At 39.9% G+C, this 20,661-nt stretch overlaps 1 protein-coding gene across 8 annotated transcripts; it reads right to left on the minus strand.

Moving 5' to 3' along the window:
- Window positions 1–24: 24 nt before the first annotated feature.
- Window positions 25–20,086, minus strand: impdh1b (IMP (inosine 5'-monophosphate) dehydrogenase 1b). Of its 8 annotated transcripts, none has more exons than XM_084909439.1 (16): window positions 19,529–20,086; window positions 13,437–13,535; window positions 13,183–13,260; window positions 10,028–10,076; window positions 8,764–8,865; window positions 8,562–8,636; window positions 6,738–6,944; window positions 6,559–6,646; window positions 6,265–6,464; window positions 3,835–3,925; window positions 3,603–3,698; window positions 3,140–3,283; window positions 2,873–3,017; window positions 2,643–2,786; window positions 2,478–2,561; window positions 25–2,136 (listed from the first exon to the last, which is right to left on the minus strand). In XM_084909439.1, exons 1-16 carry the CDS (start codon window positions 19,738–19,740, stop codon window positions 2,115–2,117), a joined length of 1,836 nt encoding a protein of 611 aa, XP_084765565.1. In that variant the 5' UTR covers window positions 19,741–20,086; the 3' UTR covers window positions 25–2,114. The 8 variants fall into 8 exon arrangements, with proteins under 8 accessions (XP_084765565.1, XP_084765568.1, XP_084765567.1 ...); XM_084909442.1 differs by lacking the exon at window positions 19,529–20,086 and adding an exon at window positions 15,600–15,823; XM_084909441.1 differs by lacking the exon at window positions 19,529–20,086 and adding an exon at window positions 15,505–15,822.
- Between the last annotated feature and the right edge of the window lie 575 nt (window positions 20,087–20,661).

The following is a 20,661-nucleotide window of genomic DNA, read 5'->3' on the forward strand; positions in this document are numbered from 1 at the left end:
CATACAAAAAGACAACAGCCCATACATGGTTTTATTCATTTATTCTTTTTACTTTGATGAACAGCAAAAGCAACGTTCCTCTGTCGAGTGTTTTACTGTAAACATGTTCTGACACAACAGTCCTCAAATTCCCCTAAAAGATTTACTACATACAAAGTCTTTTTAGTCCATCTAAAAAAAATAAAAAATTAAATTGGAGTTTTCTTGTCATTTAGATTGCAAGTTGCATAAGCAACTGCTGTGTTTTGGCAATGCTTGTGAGGCTGATAAGGCAAAAAAAAAAAAAAAAAAACCACACTTCAAATAACTGTATTTGTGCCTTTTTAGATGGACCAACAGGACTCTGTACTTGACAACTTAAGACGTTTTAAAAACCTGAATTACAACTTTAGGTGGGGAAACTGAAAACAAGCAGCAGTCATTTCCAACTACATGTATACAAGTCTCCATATATTTTCATGTACTTTTTGCAATTCAGCCCAGCTGCAAGATCATGTTAGTCAAGTGAACCCTGCGCAGGGTGTAATACATTAGCCAGTTAGGAAAACAATTCTTGCTTACACTCTGGGCCACAAAAAACAAAAACATAATTTTGTATGAAAATGTTAGAAAATAAACCTACTCCTACATAAGCTTAACGATAAAAAACAAAACAAACAATGAGACTGTTTCAAAGCAAGAAATGGAGTCAAGAAGGACTGTAACATTATGCATTTCAATGCATTTTCACATAGCCGTCTTACAGCTGTTACCCACCCCCGTTTCAAGGCATATCTCCAGTGAAAAGACACTTTAAGAATCAGATGACATAAACTCCGAGAAACTATGCCACGACGTGAAAAGAGCAGGAACAAACAAGTGAGAAGCAACTTGTTGCACCAATTTTGGTTTTTAACTTATAAAAGAAGTGTCAAACGAAGTGTAAATACACTTGGCAGTATGTATGCAATTAACGCAGAATATAAATACAGCCACGGTTGGCTTAGTGAAAAAAAACATGCATATTAAAAAACCCTTCGTGCTCATTTCAAAGCCCCCCCTCCCCGAGACTATACAGGTTTAATATAAAGCTTTTGTTGTTTTTAATATATCTAAAAGTATTCAAAGTACGGGCAAAGAAACTCAACTATTTTTGATTGACACATTTTTATTGTTTTTTTTTCCTTTAAATATACCTGATCTTCGGATTTTGGTCCTCTCCTTGCTCAACACATGAACACTACACATCGAGATGGGACACTGGTTATTCGGCTCAGTATGTCTAAGGGGTAAATGAATATTCACGAAGATAAAAAAGGTTGCAGCTCTGACCTCCATCTACTGTTGACACTGGAGGAGACTAACTTGACCAGATGACTACCATGGCCGTGTATTTCTGACTGCACGATACACCGAGTGAATGAATGCTCAACTATAAGCGGCTACTCTTCGTGCAGTGCATACCTGTAATGATGTTTGCCGTGATCGACCGCCACGCTGCACAAATAGAGCAGAAGTGTTTCTCTTGTTGTCTGCACACGTGTATTATTCTGGTTCCAAAATGGGATGTTTGAGGCAACTCGCAGGTAAACATCAGGGGGAAAAAAGAAAGACAAAAAAAGGATGCTGATGGGACCTGCGCACAATGACTGTTGTCAGCTCACTAACAGAAACAGGACAAATAAACATAGCGCACCTTCACTTTGTCTGTCCCCACACACATACACAAAACTATATCACACATTCAAGCACACTACTCTTAATTCAACCACTTTGTTCTCTCACTGCCATCGACACGCACATAACTGGGATCGGGCTGTATAGCTGTGATACAGGTGTGTGTGTTTTTCCAAAGACCCTGATGCTCTGCTTCTTAAGTGCAAAATCCAAGGTGTTCAGAGAGTTAGGTGTCAGTTTGAAAATTCACACTTCGCTGCGATGCCTCCCTCCCCCTTCTTCCCCCCCCCTCCCTCTAGACCAGCCGGGTAAGATCAGAAAGAGCAACAGTGAATATGATGCTGCAGAGGGGGTGTAGTTGGCGGCATGTGTTCTAGCAGAAGTAGCGATATAACATTTGGTCACTGTAAGATTGGGGAGGTCCTGTGCACTGGGTGATCCACATATCACACCCCTGTTCAGTAAAGCCTCTTCTCAAATCTGCGGAGGCAAAGAAACACCAAATCAGCTAGTTCATGAAAGGATGCATGGGCACTGTCTGTGCTACCGCGTATCATGCTTTACCCTCCATTTCTCTCAATGGGCTCACATATTACAAAATGAAACTCATCTTTTCTGAGGTAACATCAGGCAAGCAGCAGCACAGTTTCTTATTGACTTCTACTCTACGAATTTTTTCTGTTTGCTGCTCTTTAGAAAGTAGAAAGATTAAGAAACGGCTGGCCATCTTTTATATACAGTCTACACTCTACAGTGTTTATATCAAGTAGCTAAAATACGACTAAAAGAAAAGACATTCTTTTGTGGGTTTTTGTACTTACGAGTGGAGACCATGAACACCACCCTCCACCTGTGCAGATAAGGTGCGCTTCTCAAACTTCAGCTCTCCAGAGTACATCATGGAACTGTATAAAACATACAAGCACCATCATACATACTGCTTATAAAAGCATCTCATAACCTTAAAAAACACACACACAACTCACCGGAGGACGGAAAGACTCTTTGCCCCAATATCTTGGCACCCATGTTGGATTCCTGCTATCAGGTATGGTACAAACTTGTGAATGGAACCCTTGTCCTGGACTGAGCCCGACACACCCTGGGCTACTTTCACTTTGTCACCCTCACTGTGGACAACATATCACCAAATCATATAAATCCAAGTGGTTCACAATATTACAATAACTGTAGCTTTTAATAACCTCACACATACCTAAAATAGCGTTTCTGACTGCTCGTGCTTTTCTCCATTGCATCCAGGGAGCCCATACCACGATACTTTTTCAGTCGCACACCATCTGCAAAGAAGTACTCTCCAGGAGCCTCAGTTGTGGCTGCTAGCAAGGAGCCCATCATAACTGGAGTAAGAGCAAATTTTTTGTGAAAGACAGCTCCACTGTATAGAAATCTTGACATTTCTAAAGACCTGTATGAAATATTAGCTTGAACAAACTGCACGTCGCCATCTCTTAAACCTCACCAGTTGATGCACCGAGAGCTAAAGCCTTCACCACATGGCCCACAGTTTGAATGCCACCGTCAGCGATGACTGGCACACCGAAACGCCTAGCATACTCTGCCACCTTGTACACAGAGGTCCCCTGGGGTCGTCCACATGCCATGACTAGAAAGTAGAAAACACATCAAACGTGACTGCCATGTTGTTTTAAAAACACTGTTTTTGTTCGTTTGTTTGTTTTTTTCAGCGTAAACATGACCTAGTCTGAACATGAGACCGGTCCCCATGGCAACACAGAACAGAGGCCTCGGCAAATCACCATGACAACTAGGAGTGGTCTCAGGGTATTAGTTTCCACTAGCAACTGATGGCCTTTTCATCTTAGCATAGCTCATTGCTGGAAAAAGGATCGGCATAATTTTTTATAAATACTTATCACTACACTTAAGTTCTATCGTCATATCATGGTTTCCACACTGAATACCTTCTTGTGTGATGCAGATGGAGCCGCAGCCCATGCCGACTCTCAGAGCATCCACGCCGGCATCAATCAGATTTTTGGCCTGGGCTGCTGTGACCACTGTAGGAAAGGTGGAAAGTGAAAACCGTCAATAAATGTGTGCAAAAAAATTTATCTGTTTATTTTGTTGTCATTTATGTTACTGTTCATAAAGGGACAGCCATATAATACTCACTCCCCACACCAACAGACTCACCATTTCCTCCCACCACTTGTAATTCTTGATACTTCTGCTTAATATAGTTTATCATGTTGATCTGATACACCGAGTTGCCTTGCGACGAGTCCTAAAACAAAAACATATATAAAAAAAATATTTATGGATTAAACAGAATAAGTTTAGGCCATAAAATACAGTAACACCTAATAAGTCAAAACAGACATTTGAATAAAAGTAGAAACAATACCAACAGGTTCAGTCTTTGAATTTGACGACTCATTCTCAATGTCATGATGTATTAAAGCAGTTAGAAGATTATGCAATCCATTGGTTCCCAAACTTTTTTTGCAAGGCCCCCCTTTGTTTTAGAAGAGAAATGTTCGCCCCCCCCGCACAAACACATCCTCCCACCACACACACCCATATTTTGCTCCACTGCTGTTTATTTCACACCTCAAACATTTAGTAAACAATTAAGCAAATACAAGTAATCTGCAATAAATTACAGGTAGTAAGGAAATAAACTATTAACTCTTTTACGCTACGTCCGCACCTACACGGGTATTTTTGAAAACGCAGCTGTTTCGTCCACACGTAAACGGCGTTTCAAATCACCGAAAACAGATTTTTTAAAACTCCTTTTTTGCGTTTACGTGTGGACGAGGAACACAGAGTTCGTCACGCAACGTCAAAGGTATGTGCCTTTTTTCACATCACGCTGTGTGCACGTTATTGTTTACTTGAGATGAATTGCAGAATGGGAGATAGAGACAAAATACTTTTAATCTGACTATCTTCAGGTTTTACACGCTTACATATAGACACGCAGTTACTGTCCCTCTATTTAGAAAGGCAGAGGCGTCACGGTGTAATTATTTTACATGTGGTTGTTTTTTTCCGGTGTAATAATATTCAACATTGCTATCAATCCATTTTTCAAAAAATGCCTCTGTGCAAAATGGGTTTAAAAACATAAACAGCTGTGGGATACTGTTTGTCCGTGATTTAGACAGGGGGAACAAATTGTGGCAGGATGAGCCTGATATTATTTGTATCCCACTGTAACTTTACTGTATAAAGAGCTAACATCTCCAAAATGTCAGGAGTAGTTAGTCATTACAACAAGTGTTTGTGAACTAAAAATCAAGAATGTGGGATACTGTGTGATTTGAAGAGCCCAGCGCTGCTCCCGACGAAGGGAAAACCAATTCTGCAGGGGAGACCTACCTTGGCACTTGTGCAGGTGAAGCCAAAGGGAAGACATGCTTCACCATATTTTCTAGTCTTTGGCTTAGAATGAAGTTGGTTTGGAAACATATTCAGCTATGCTTCATCTCCTGCTTTGTGTTTGTGTAGGTGCCCCTTGCTAGCAGTGTCGTTGGTTCCCCCCCCCCTTCATACCGCCCCCCCCACCACAATGGCTCTGCGCCCCCCTAGGGGGCGGGCTCCACACTTTGGGAGGGTCTGATGTAATCCATGGATTTATTTGTGGACTTAGTCACACATCTCCTTGAGAATTTTACTCTGTAATAATTAACATTTAAGCTACAATTTTAAAACAAAACAGCAACAGGAAGTATGATTTGGGCTATAACATCAGTTTGTAATTTACCTGCAATACTGAATCTCACCACAAGGTGGTACCCATTCCATTTAGTTGTGTTTAGTTACAGTAGAGTGTTCTACACAGAGTCTGACAGTTTCTCATCACGCATGAATAGTGCCTGTACTCTTTTTCGAGATCTGCCATTATATGGCCAATGTTAACAACAGCCACACTGCTAGGCTCTTCAGTGAAACCAAAACATGTCACAGGTTTCATATCCTGTCGCCATTTAACACTAGAATCACAGACAGACCCCTTAGCATTTTAAAATTGATGTCAATGTTAAAATAAAACCTCATAATCTCATATTGAATCTCAATTTCTGTGTAGCACTCTATAGTGTCAGTTTTAAAATGCAGTCAATGACCAGTTCAATCCCTTTCAATGTAAGTGCCCTGTTTTAATACTTTCTTAATGTTAGTACCTCCAATTAAAAATCAGTTTTTCAAGTTTACTACAGTAGTTTTTTTTCTTTTCTTTTCAAGGCTAATATTTAGATGTCTTATTGCGCTGTTTATAGCACCGTTTTTATATGAATTCTAAAATATGTTTTGGCTATACAATAATGTAAGAAAAAAAAACACTTTAAAATAATTTCCAAAACTATTAAAATATAATCTGAAATATTTCTTAATGAGAAAATTATAGAAATTAGCCATGTGACTGACAGTGGCTGCCATTTAGCTACAAGCTGCTCTAAAATTTGAAATTAATCTTCTAAGTAGTGCCGATGGGGGACAGTTTTTATGACTGTAATGACAATAAAGATTTATCTTCTCTACAATACATCCAAGTATCTGTGATGTGACCGATCATTATTAATGCACCAACCACAATCTAACTTTTTAAAAAGCACCAACCAGTACAACGACATCAACTCCAGCTTGCACCAGCAGGTCCAGTCTGTATTTGTCGTCCTCCCTGGTTCCGATAGCAGCACCACAGAGAAGCTGTTTGCGTGAGTCTTTGGAGGCGAGGGGGTACTCCCGGTTCTTCTTTAGATCCGTTCTGGCAATAATGGCCACCAGTTCATCGTTATCATTTACAATGGGAAGCTTGCCTGGTTACACAGAAAGTTCAAGTCGGGCTATTAAAATACAATAACCAAAAAGAAGTCCAACATCTATTACACAAATACTTTTTCTTTAATTCACCTTTTTTGCTGCGCTGCAGAATATCATTGGCTTCTTTTAGTGTAACACCAGCAGGAGCCACTACCAACTCCTCCCTCTTAGTCATAGCCTGAGAGAAGACGGGGTCAGTGTAAAAATAATCGAGTAAAGCCAAGTTTTTATAAATGACAGAGTTTCTTAAAAGCAACAAGAATACACACCTCCTCCAAAGGCTTGCCACGGTCTTTCTCAGAGAGGAAGTCGATATCTCTGGAGGTGACAATACCCACCAGTTTGCTGCCCATTTTTCCTGTCTCTGTGACAGGAATACCAGAGAAACCATGTCTAACTTTGGCCTCAAACACATCCCCGACTGTGTGGCGTGGACTCATAACAACTGGGTCTGTAATAAAACCCTGTTCGAACCTCTGGAAGCCAACAGAAACCAAAACAATTATTTTCCACTGTACATCTGTAATGCGGCAAAAAACAGCAAAAGCCAAAACACACTACACAAAAAAAAATAAATAAATAAAAAAATCGTGAGCAGAAGCAGCAGAAAAACAGTAAGACACACACACACACACACACACACACACACACACACACACACACACACACACACACACACACACACACACACACAATAGGGACAAGATGGGACACCATAACAAGAAAAGTCAAGAGCATGGCTCACACAACAGCTGAATTATGTTGGTTGAGGTAAAGGTTAGCACTAGGGCTGGGCCATATTATACCGTTCATGGTAATACCGGTACAATGTTAGGCAACGATAAGAAAATGAAATATCGCAATATATTATGGGTAACACGCGCATGCGCAGTGCCTTTGTTTTCATACGCACATGGCCGAAAAAGCATGGTTGCAACGGAGAATGAGAAGGGAGAAAGCGGATTGTTGAGTGAAACGGATGAACCAGAATTAGTTTGTAAAAAACGGTGCAACTTCAGTGATGTGGAACTGGTTTGGTGTTTGTCCGTCAGATACACAACAAAGCACATTTTGTGGTAGAACCTGCAAGCGGCTGTCTTTATTATTCGTCGGACTAAGGCGCTGGTAAATCTGGGAGTAATCTGGGTCCTAAACTCCGTCCATTTCAGGTCCCAAAGTCAAACGAACACTGCAGCATCACTGAGAGTTAAAAACGGTCTAAATTCATTCATCTTTAATAAAACTAACAGCATTGCTGCTTTACCAGGTGTATGAAGGTCTATGAAGTTTAACATCCAGGCATCCATGAGAACAGAATTTATTACACTTAACGGAGTTAGAAGCTAGCAGGAAGTTAGCAGAAGTTAGCGGAAGTTAGCTCGCTAGTTTCGCTAGTTACCTAAGCATGATATAGCATGTTCTGACTGAGAGATTTCTGAAAACATTCAAACGTACAGCTCTGCTATCACTTCCAAAATAAATGAAGACAGGAAACTAATAGTCAATAATATACTGCAACAACACGGGAATAGAGCAGCTGTGATAGAATACAGCATTAATGAATCAATGGTACAGAAGTAGAGGAAGCAAGAAGTATGAGTTGAATAAAGTTTGATTTATCTGACTGCTTTGTTTCGCTTAATGTGCCTTATAATCCCGTGCACCTTATGGTCTGAAAAATATGTATTTGACTTTTTTACTTGGCATACTGCAGTTTAATGTAGCAAAGCACCTCTTTTTAACTTCAGTGGATATTACACATGGTTATGCTCAGGATATGTCAGCCCATTTCTACTGGAAATGCCTTTTGGTTAAACTTTCAGCAAGGAATTTGCATTTGCACTATTCAATTTTTATATAGCTTTAATGCACATAAAAAACAGCAGCTTGTTTAAGTGAAAATAAATGGATGGAGTTTTTTTGCGCTAGTGAAGTTGTGGAGTTGTATTTTGTCTCGCGTCAATTATATCGTCAGTTATATCGTTATCGCAAATTTTCAAATATATATTGTGATAAATATTTTTGGCCATATCGCCCTGCTCTAGTTAGCACCCTTTAATGTGTATAAATATTTGTACGCAGTCACAGTTTACCTTGACCTTGCGGACCTCGTTGGCTTGGAATTCTGGTGTGCAGTTGTGGTGAATAATGCCAATGCCTCCCATTAGCTACCAAATTTTTTAAAAGAAAAAAAAAAAAAAAAAAAAAGAATGAGATGTGTGCTTTTCGATTAAACAGTTACAGAAAAAAACAAAACAAAAAAAAAACTGTGTCCTTAAGATGCTAGTTTCTTACCGCCATAGCTATTGCCATGGCCGACTCTGTCACAGTGTCCATGGGGGAGGAAATGAGAGGGGTTTTCAATGTAATCTTCCTGGTCAGTGCTGATGTCAGGTCCTGAAAGACAAAAAATAGGGGATTGAATATTTTGCATGTGGTCCACCAGGGGGCAGAATGAACTAGATAGCCATGAAGGACTTCACTGTAAATATCCTTCAGATCAGACACCACAAGGACACAACAAGGTTAATACAAGCAAACTTTTATAAAAACGGGAAAACAATGGAGCCAATTTTAAGCTTAAAAAATATTTTAAGCTTTAGATTTAGTTCATATTAGATATGAAATGCCTCCAAATTAAAAGACACTGACGTAACATACTGCAACTGTTGTTCCTACCAGGGAAAGAAACATGACACTGTCTGGAAAAAAATAGGAAGGAGCCACACACTACAGTGTCCAATGACCAGGTTTACTTTTACTTATCGCCGATTCCCAAAACAACCAGCACATTTCGTTGCAAACCACTGGCAGAGTGAAAATAATAACATTCCACTAACATGGGAAACCAGGAAAGTGGCTCAACAGTATCTGATGTAGACATAAACTATAGCGGGTGCTTGCAGTGTTTTTTAGAGGTTTATGGTGAAGGCCAGAGAAAATGCCTAACGCCACTTTGCCAGAGCACACAACTGCACCAACCTGCTAAATTCTACTGTGAGGTATTAAAGAATGTGAGGAAAACCATGACTGCAAACAATGTCCCAAAACACCACCACCCTACACACACAGCACTACTTCATGCTTCTATCCCTCAAAGTATTTAGACTTATTTACTATTCAAGGTTGTGCAAGCATTTGTGTTATTTAAGCATGAATAGGTTCACTATCCTGAGAAAAACTAGGGCAGACCAAGACTGTGGAGAAAACAACTAGAACATAACATGGCAGCCAGGCAAATATGTCCCATAGTAAAGAAAGCACTCTAACTCGTAAGGAAACAGAAAGAGATTAAAACTAAATTAAACCTTCAGATGGACGAAGCAGAGGAGAGGGATTTCCCGTAAAGCCCTGAGATTAACCCCCCTTTTGCCTGCTGCAAGATGAGTAACTAACCGGACACAAATGTGAACACAAGGGTGAGGGAGCAGCCAGTGGGTGACCACATTGGGGGGGAAAAAAAAAAATAGCAAAGCAGAAAGAGACCAAAAGATGCAGACTGTTTTCAAAGGGCAAAAATATGACTCAGATTCCTCGTTCACATGTGTACGCTACTCACCACTTCGTCAGAGGTAAAGTCGATGAAGCCAGGTAAAATCAGGAAATCGCTGAAAGACATAAGCAAAGTGCAAAGTAAGGGGCTAATAGCAGCAGTTTAGCAGTATTGTGAGGTCTAAAACTCCAACAACACCTCAGAAATATTCCAGCAGATGGTGTTCTATATGTTTCAGTGAAAGCTTGTAATGGCAGGCCTAAGAAAATCAGATGAATTAAAGGATTTCACAACTTTGAGCAGTATCTCAAAGCAAATGGGGTGTACTGAACAAACTAATAAAAGTACTACAGATCAAAAATTGGGGGGGGGGGGGGAAGGAGGTTAAAGTAAACTGTAGTGATAACAGAACTTTAGCAAAGAATGTGAATAGACTTCTGATTGTAATCAAGGCCTTGTAATAATCTGAGTATTTTTTTAAGTCACTTTCCTTCAGAGTCACTCCTCTCCTGTGTAATATTTTTAGCAAGGACAACAACCCATTTTTGGACGCTCTTGCACCGCATCGTGGTTCCCAGAAAATTACAAAATGGCATTGCGGCTGAGTACAGACACTAAGTGCAGCTGGGTGTGCCCTCTACTTGGTAAAAAGCTACAGTTGACCTCTTTTCAGCTCCTGGCCTGTATAAACACAATAAGAGGCAGAAAGATGAGTGAAGCAGCGAGCGCCAGACGTGGGAATGATGTGTTTATTTTTCAGCTTGAGTCTGTATGTATTTTGTGGGTTTTTTGAGATGTTTATGTAAGAGAAAGAGAGGGGAAAAAAAGCAGGGGACAAATGGAAATAAGGAGGAATAAGTGAAGCTTTATACATCTAGTGAATGTTGGAGGAAACTATGAGGTAACAGTACACAAACATAAAGCGGGTCTAACTGAGAACAGGAGTTGAGAAATCTGGTAGAAGGCTTTGCCTACCCTCACTTTAAAGCGCAAAACGGGACAAGCAAAACGTCCAGGGAACATCTGCTGTCATTTAGCAGAAGCCACAAACCGCAGCTGCAGCACACAGACTATACTGTCTGCTTACTGCTGACCCCAAGTCAGCAGTAACCTGATTGCCGTGTTGGCTTTGACTCCTAAAGAAAACACTGGCTCGGCCATATCGCACAGGTTGCATTTGAATGTTAAATGTACGTATGACAAATCTACCATGCTAATGGTTTCAAAGTAAAACCAAAGGCCACAACTGGCCCTCACCTGTCAGCTTTTTCGCTGGCACTGAAGTTGTATAGTTGTGTGTATTGTCACAGGTTTTAGCCGCACTGTATTATTATTATTAATATGATTTTGGTTTTAGTTAGATTTCAGAGCTTGGTAGAGGGTAAAACTGACGCTGATTTTGAAAGACAAAGCACAGAAACGAAGCTCTGAAGGTATCAAGGTTTGTACAGCACTATGTGCCCACACCCTAAAATCCTATTATTAAAGTTAATTGGTACAGGTTAGATCTCTATATCTGAGTCACCTCCCTTTATTAAAACTGACTACCAAAGAAACATTTAATTACTATCTAAAGATCATAATGTCATGCTTAAAATATTCCATCCTTAGCCTGAGGTAACTTTGGCTAAGTGTGACCCCACTCCATTATCAGGTTCTAGGAGAATGCTGCCATGCAATTTCTCCTTACCAGCCTTAACATTTAAAATGATTTTGAAAGTGTACACTCGGCTCCAAGTCTCAAAAGTTCACACATTTATTTATATAGCTTGAATTAAACGGGTTAATTAAAGCCTGTAGCTTTGTGTGGATGGCAGTGACCTCATATGCAACCACAGTAAATACCCTGTTTGTGTCAGAAAGCTGCATTAGAACAGAGACATGTACAGGAAGGAACCTGTAGATGTACTGAACAGTGTCGGCATCTAAAACTCTTTTGTGTGCTCTTAACACTGCCTTGAACAGACAGTCGGTATACAGGCAGTCGTGCACCGATACTTTGAGGGCCATTACAGGAAGAAAAGGTGTGAAAGTAGACTTGATTGGGGCAAAATGTTGACACGTCACGTTCAGAACAAGGTTGCTGCATCTGGTATAGCAGGAAGCTGCCACTCACAGAAATCTGATTCTGTCTTCCTGCAACTGTGCATCAGTTTCCCTGTTTGACTATTTCCTCCAAGAAAAAAAAGAAAAAAAAAAGAAAAAAAAAAAACAGTTTGTAATCAAATATTTTTTTCATTCATATAAAAAAATATTAAGGTGGACTATATATGCTGAGTCAGCTATCTGCATTGCATTAATTAGGAGGTTGAGAGACTGATCTGAATTTTATTCTTATCAATTACCCCTGAAATTCACATGATATCAATTCAGGCAGTCACGTTTGCAACCTTTCCCTCCACACGTGACGCTCCTGCTTAAAATGCACCATAATAATTTTTACTCAGATTCTACAAAGCAAGACTGGCAGGGTTAGAGTGAAGAGTTCTAAGATGTTCAGCTGATAAAACTTTCCAACAACACAACATCTAATGGTCCTAATGAGATAACACCTTAAGCATTGATTGAGCACTGATTCTAAGAACAAATATATAAATAAAAATATATACATAAAAAGTAAAGCACAGCACTATAGGGAACTTATGAATGCAGGCAAGATTAAATTGGTTGTTTATAAGTGCCAAACAACCACTACAACTTAGCTTGCTTTGTTCATTTATGGTTATGAAAATAAAAGGCTATTTACAAGAGTTAATGAAGGAAAATAATTCTACACAAAATCCAGCATGAGCGTGTCTATACAGCATGTCATCAGAATGTCAAGCAGAGGAGTGCAAGAATTGCAAGAGGTCAGAAATGAGTGCTTAATGAGTGCTTTTATCAAAAGTATTCATGCTAAAGAGCACAAGCTGCTCCATCATGCTTTCTGCATTTACAGGAGAGGTCACATACTTTGATGATTAGTTGAAGTTAATAAAACAGCCATGTCCCGTGAAAGCAATTTTCATTCCCATGACCCAAATCAAGTTAAGAATTTCACAAAGCCTTATATCTACCATCTGCCTTCATGCATGCGGTTCATGGGATTTTTGATATAGTTTGTTGCAGTCAAAATAAAGTTGCTGTAGAAGAACAATTATTTGCTTCTCCTCTATGAATTCACTATTTAGATAGATCAAGGATTTTCAGTTTGAAGGTGACTGTTTTTTTCTTTTACTCACTTGTAAGTCAACCCATCTCCTTTAGAGCATAGCTCTTCAGCCGTTTGACCATCGGAGACAACACACTGTTGGTCAGATCTGCCGGTTCAAAACGTGTTGGCCATTACAAAGCACTGGTGCTTACACTCCACCCACAACTTCGCAAAAGGTTTTTTTTTTCTTTTTTTAAATGAGGAAACCTTACTTTGAAATTAATGAAAACATTTTCAAGAAAAACAAACGAAACAAAAACTTTGCAATGAAAGGAAACTTACTTGTATGTTAGACCACCTCCAGTGGAGAAGAGCTGCTGTGCCGAGAGCCCATCATCAGGAATGTAGCCTGTGCCACCACTTATTAGGTAATCTGCCATGCTGTCAAATGACCAAAACAAAGCCACTTCAATCAGCTGTTTTAACGCCAACACTCAACATTAGGATGTTCATCTACAGACAGTGTAATGACGCTCTGCAGGAAGACTGCACAGCCACTGTGCAGGCAGAGCTGTGGTGGGTGACCTTCTCACAGGAAGGTATAACCATGGCAACATCAACATCCCCCGCCAGCCTGGGGTCAGTGCGCCTGCGTGACAGGTGCTTCCCCCATAAATAATCCTATACTAAACTTGCAACCTTGCTGGTGGTACTTAAGATGAGATCACCTTTTAAACCCAAAACAGGGGAAACCCACAACACTTCTACGGGTAAATACCACAGCTTAGCCACAACTCACTAAACTAAAAACTAAAATAAAAATCAAGTCTATGCTGAAGAGAGATGTGTAATACAAATATTAAACACGTTATTATTTAATAACTAATCTAATGCCAAACAAACCGCACACGAGGCAGATAACGGTGCACTACTCCCCACACCATCGCGTGTGAAGGAAACCATGGCCGGGTGACCCACTAACATATAACTGCACCATTCCATATTAGCCAATCATGCATGCTTTCGATTTTCAAGGAATGAAATGCAAAACAGTAGAGTTAAAAGATCTGGATTAAATGTCAGAAGAACACGGTAACCTCAAAACGCCGTGTCATCTACACTTGCACGATAACGTTTACTCCCCTAGTGACCCACATTGCATTATCAGCTAGCAAACATTAGCTGCTTACGCTGCACGCCGGGAGTTAGCAAAAACATGGCAGTCAGACCTGCCTTTGTTTATACAGAGATGCGACTATGCATCATCCGTGTAACCTTATCCATGCTATCGAGGACCCTCCACATCGCTCATTTTCCAGAAGCTATAACGGATTATTACATTTTAGCAACACTTAGCTCACATGCTTATGAATTACCTTGGGTTTCAAATCACTACTCATTTAGACTTAGCAAACGTTAGCTAACAGGTGAACCTTGCTCCCAAGGTTGGCGTTTGAGTGTTTAAACCACGTCGGGAAAAAAACCGCATTCTAATACTTGGTAAATATTTTGGTCCATTTCTATATTGAATAAAGCCTCTGGTATATCAGGCGATCGGTGATATTTCAGAAGACTTTTTGAGCGAGTTTGGTGCTGCGTTCAGTGGCATATGTGGCATTTTCCTAAAGCATGTGGCTGCATAAAGGTTGCAAGACCTTATGTAGCATTTCCAGAAACGTAAAGTTTAGTTTGTTTACTTCTACTTGAACCAAGTTCATTGTTTCTAATAATATTACAATTATGTGAGTAACACCGTTATAATTTAGCTGTTCAAAAATACATAATCACTCAATGAAGTCAGTTAGTCTGTCGAGTCAAGCTATTAGCCTAAAGTAATAGTAAACCATTACCAGTATACGTAGGACTGAAAGCCTTATCACCACGAGTGTTTTAACAACCAGCTTGTACTTGTACTAAACACTAAGCGGTAATTATAAGTAATAAATTAACTGATAAGCTGGCCAAGTCAATCAGTCGTTAATGTTTGACACAAATAATGATGTTTTCCCCAATAGCGTCAGATTCAGTTTTAGATACTCTCGTGAATATTCATATTGCCCCATTAAGAGTAATGCCTGCACGAATAAAATAAACATCCTGCTCACTTAACAATAAAACAGTTATTTTATAAAAAACAAAAACGAAAACACACATCCCAAAGTTTTCACGCGCTGCATCCTGGTTATATGCTGAACTATACGTGCAGACATGTGGGAGAAACCATTAGCATTTAGCATTGGCTATTCTCTTATTTTAGCTTCGCTTGTGGGAGAAAAAAAAACAAGGCTCCCGACACTCTAAAACAAGCTTCTTATATCTTTAAAACCGGTAAGCGAAAGCAATTTAAACTACGCATCTTTTCTGCTATGGTAAACTCAACATCTTTTGCTGATTACGGTTAGCTAGCTACCTCATTGAGTGGATGCCCACGCTGGCCAAAAAGGAGGTAACTTTCCAGCTGTAGACTGAGAGCAATTAAAACAGAAAGCAGTTTGTTCCCGTTACCTCGAAAGACAAACTGGATTTTTTTTTTGCCAAAAAAACAAAAGAAAAACAGCAGTCTTTTGTGGCTCCAAGATGTAAACGTCAGCGATGAAGCCAGTCAAGAAGTGATTGCCTATCGCTGTCTTCAGACAGTGCGTGTTGGTGTTATATATTAGCAGCAGCGTCACATCCCCTCTCCCCTTCAGGCGAGTTTAACCCTGTGCTTCCTGTGACCCTGAAATCATGACCAATATCTGGAATCAAAGTAGCAACACGGGCTCAGGTGAAACGTTTACTACACGGAAGTGCAGCCAGACTAGTTTTATCACTAATATTTTGTCAGCCTGCCCACAGCATAGTGACAAATCACAGTTATAACCAGGCAATCTTTATATTCAGCTTTAAACACTGGCAGTTTTTCTTTCGCTTAAAAATAGCCCCCTTTTTGTATTGTTGGTAAAATCTCTAATTGTGTGTAATTAGCAAACTATAGTGTATGTGTAAATCATCCTCATGTGTTACTACTAAATATAGGTTATTGGTGTAAATACAAGCTTGGTAGAACAAGGCAGAAGCCTGAATGGCGATTGATCCTACATAGTGCGTGAGCATGAACTTTAACAAAGTGAAAGTGAAAATCAGGTGACCATAGACAGTTCTTTCATATCAGGTTGAAATACAGATGAGACTTCTAAGGCTTAATATCCTTAACCTAGTGAAACATTGCCTTGAATTAAAATTTTGGTCACATGCAAAGGTTCTTAACAGGATTAAGTGCAATGAAAGGCCAGCACTAACCACATTTCATTCACATGATAACATTTGAACATTTGAATACTTTAACACACTGTAACTCAGACTGGCTATGCTGACTTAAGGAAAGGACCTTTTTTGAACAAATGTTGTGATCTTTTGTTATTTACTTACAATTTTTTTTATTAAGAATGCAAAATTCTACCACTGAAAAAAATACCTTACTCTATGTGACATTGTCATTAAAAGTAAACATAGAAAACAGCTTCCTAGTAGAAAACATATCTATAGGTGTTTTGATTTCTAACAAATCAAGCAAGTTCAACTAGTACGGAAGTACGACTGTCTATTTTAAGGATGCCAAATAGTTACTAAAACTGTTCAGTACACACCCAGTTATACTGAACTGAAATTATAAGGAACATCAAACTACTCCATACAGTGTATGCATCCATACACTTCTTGACAATTTGACAATGTATTGCCAGGAGCATAAATGTTTTACATGGCATTACTTTCATCCAATTATATATATGTTGGTGGGTGTCTTGTATTCTCTGGAAGGAAAGAATTAAGCTCTTTAACAATAACCCAAACCAGGTCTGGCACAGTCAAAAAAGGTTTTGCACATGGATGACTTCACCAACATCAAGTATGTTCCAGTTTATTATTAGATATATTCCAGACTTTCAGGAAACAGGCTGAGTTGTTCATTTATGCGCCTCACAGCCAAATAAGTGGCTAATTATCAATAACAGGGTGGCTGAACTGTCAGAAGTTAATGCTTTGTTCACTTTAAACTTGTACATTCAACACAAATGTCCATGTAACATAACAGCATGTTTGCTAACAGCATTTCTTACAAATTTTGTGAAGCTTGTTAAAAGGTCTTTACTTCTTTGCAAATGTGACCTAAACCTTCATCAAATTAGATGAAAAAAGCCTAATGGGCACTAAAAGAAAATTTCTTACACGTGACTTGCTTGTGAAACAATAGCTACAACCAAATGTTTGCAACTAACTGTTGATTAGTCTGCACGTGAATTAAATGAATTTCTCCCCATAGCTCTGTACAGAACAGCTTCAGCTCCCAGATGTTTGGTGTTGCCTTAACCAGCTCCCTTTAGGTCCCACCCTAAGCATTTCTGTTGACTCGAGATAAGGATTTTGACTTGCCTGTTCCAAAAAATTACCTTCTTTCATATCTGAGTGGGGGATTTTTTAGAACACCGGGTTGGAGATTCAGTTCAGATGCCTTTACATTCTTTGTTCCTTCTATGACAACATGCAGAGCTCATCCATTCACACAGCATTACTCTGATAGCTATCTTGCTTGTCCATTTTATCTTTAGCAAACTGCGGTGTTTGTTTTAGGGGGCAGTTACTTTCTCTTTGAAGCCCTGTCATGCACACTATTGTTGTTCAGTGCTGTCCTGATGGTGGACTCTTCCCATTCTGATCAATCACACCACATTATCATATTGACTGAGAACACTTTACTCTAGATTTGCATTATTGATTACACACTATAACACAAAGTTAGTTGAGATTCTGGAGATCAGCATAAACCACTGTGAATTTCATCTGCTTTGGTGCAAGTGAATGTCACAGGTACACTGGAGAGGCAACAACAAGACAACCCTCCAAAACAGAGTGGTTTTGCAGGTGATTTCCACAGACCATTGCTCTCTGCTTATCCCTCCTGAGTTTTTTTTTAGTTTTGCTTTTTACCCGTATCTCTGTCAGTACTAATAGCATGAAGTGGTAAGTGGAGCCTGTACATATGGTCACAAGAATGTTTTCCTTGCAAGGAGTTGAGCCATCACACAAGGAGAACTGGACTGGGCTGCAGAATGGCTTAAACTCTATCTGCTACTTTGTTTGAAGAGGAACAAAGCAAGAACCTCCAGAAAGCTACTCATATATTTTTCTGACCAAACTGTCAGAAACAGACATATATAAGCATGCCATAAGGTCCTGATGTCCTTTAGTGGCACCTGTGCTCACAGCCCAGCACTGTGCAGCTCTGATAGTGCGCCTTCTGTTCTTGATCACACAAGAACCAGATGGCCCTTTCCAGCCCTTCTTGCGAAACAGCCCATCTCCCAGTATCTCTTTCACGCTCTTGAGAGTGTGCTGGGAGACAAATCAAACCTTCTTGTAACAGAACGCATATGTGCCATCCTGGAGGACCTGTGTTGCCTGAAGGGGTGTCAGGTACTACTACCAGCAGTGACAATGACACTAACAAAAATAAGTAATTGAGAAATATCAACCATGAGGGATGGGCACAGTCTTTGGCCACTTTCTGCAAAACCATTCCCTTTGTGATGAGTGTACTTTTGCAGAATTAGAGAAAAAGGTTGACAAAGTTTAAAGCACCACTGTATAGATGTTGTTTCTGATCCACAAAATATTTGAGACTGATATTATCACCAGACAATATTCAGAATCACATTTTATGCCCTTAAATTGACATTCCTTCTTTGTTTTGTGTTAATCCAAGGCGAGAGTTGCTAGATATGTTTGCAAAGGTGACTCAGGGGGGATCCTTTTCCTTCTCTGTGTTTTGTGTCAAATTAAATGTGGGTCATTGCAGATATGGGTCAGTGGTTCCTTTATGCACTGTAGCTATTCTAAGCGCTTGCTTTAGCCTTGTTTATCCTCCCTGCAGCATGCTGCTCACTCCTGCCTTGACGGTGCATCAAAGAGTTGTGAGTGTGTGGGTGGGTACAAGGGGCAGAAGGACAAGGTTAAAAATAGCACTTGACAACCTATGACAAGCCATTTTTATTGTATTAGCGCCTGCCCATAAACTCAGTGTTGTTGTCTGCATGGCCTCCAAACTACTAAGAATGCAGCACATTGAAAACATGATTTAACCTCAAGCACATTTGCAGTGTGTGTGTGGACATGTAAATTAATCCAGGTACACAAAGATAATTTACATGAAGTAACCTTGCAAAGCTGCAGCTGGTAAGAGTGAGCTGAACGTACATCACCAAGAGTGGTGTACGTAGCAAGACATAAATTTTCTCTTGCAGCTGAGAAATTTGCGACAACAAAGAGCAATATTAATGTTATTACAAAGTAATCTTATTTTAAAGGTAAAAACCAGCTATATTTGAATCAAAATACTGTCTAGTTTGATACCTGAAGGTGTTTCTTTTTTTTCATATTCTATCCCAGTCACCTACCTCTCTGGGCCTAAACCAGCCTGGATCCGTGTGGCATTGTATCGCTGAGCTGCAGTTTCATGACTGTGTGAGCTTTGCCGGACGTAACGTTTTAATTCCCGGGATGAAACATTGGTACATGAGCGCTGAGTGTCCCCTACAAATCTTCGATAGTCCGCTTGCTGGCTCTCATTCTCTCCTTCTCGAAAGTGCTCATGCCCAAACCCATCCATTGTTTGTCCAAGATCAGACTTGGAATAGCAGATCCTTGCATTGAAATTCAACTTAATAATATCAGAGAAGATATCCAAGAGCTGAAAGCAACATGCAGGCCAAAACAGAGAAGATTGCTTTCTTTAAACCCCTCGATTTATATAAATGTCTTCACCCAAGTTCCGTAAAAGTTAGTGACTTCCAAATGCAAATTCTTCATTTGTTTCTTGATAATCTAATCTGAATTCCACTTTGTCTGCTCTGTTTACCCCGATGCTGCTCTCCAGCCAGGTTATGAAGCTACTCATAGGTATTCCCACAGAGATAACAGAAAAACCGGCTACACCATCTGTCTGTGAACAGGATGCACCTGCTTACAAAAAAGGCTCCAGGAACCTCTAGGCGTGTCAATAGAGGGCGTCACCTTGGAGATTCTCCCAGTGAGAGGGTGTTGCTGTGGAAATGCCAGGAACTGCACTTTGTTTTGGTGAGGCTGTTGTGCTCATGTCTTCGAAATCTTAGTGGAGGTTTTCAGTCATGAGAGAGGAGGGCAGTGGAAAAATGCTGGAAGAGCACAGTAACAGCCCCATATTGTACTTATGTCTGGGATAAAGCAGTCATTGCCCTGAGCGTTGAATACAGGTTGAGTGGAGTGAGTGGCACTGTCCTGCTGAGTGCTTCATGGAGCTCTCTTTATGTCTTGCCCGCTCTCTATGCACGGGTTAATCCTGCTTTCTATCAGCACGTCATGTTCACAAAGAGGATTTCAGAATTAGTTGGACCAGCTAGATTGAACGTGCTCTGCAAAGAGAGCAACATATTCAAATCAAATTCAAATTTTATTTGTCACATACACAGTCATACACAGTACGATAAGCAGTGAAATGCTTACACAACTGCTCGTGGCCTAAAGAAAAAAAAGGCTATGAATAAGATAGGAA

Source organism: Perissodus microlepis, chromosome 17, assembly GCF_051167445.1.
Source record: "Perissodus microlepis isolate ML-2025 ecotype Zambia chromosome 17, ASM5116744v1, whole genome shotgun sequence".
In the NCBI taxonomy this organism is placed as follows: Eukaryota; Metazoa; Chordata; class Actinopteri; order Cichliformes; family Cichlidae; genus Perissodus; species Perissodus microlepis.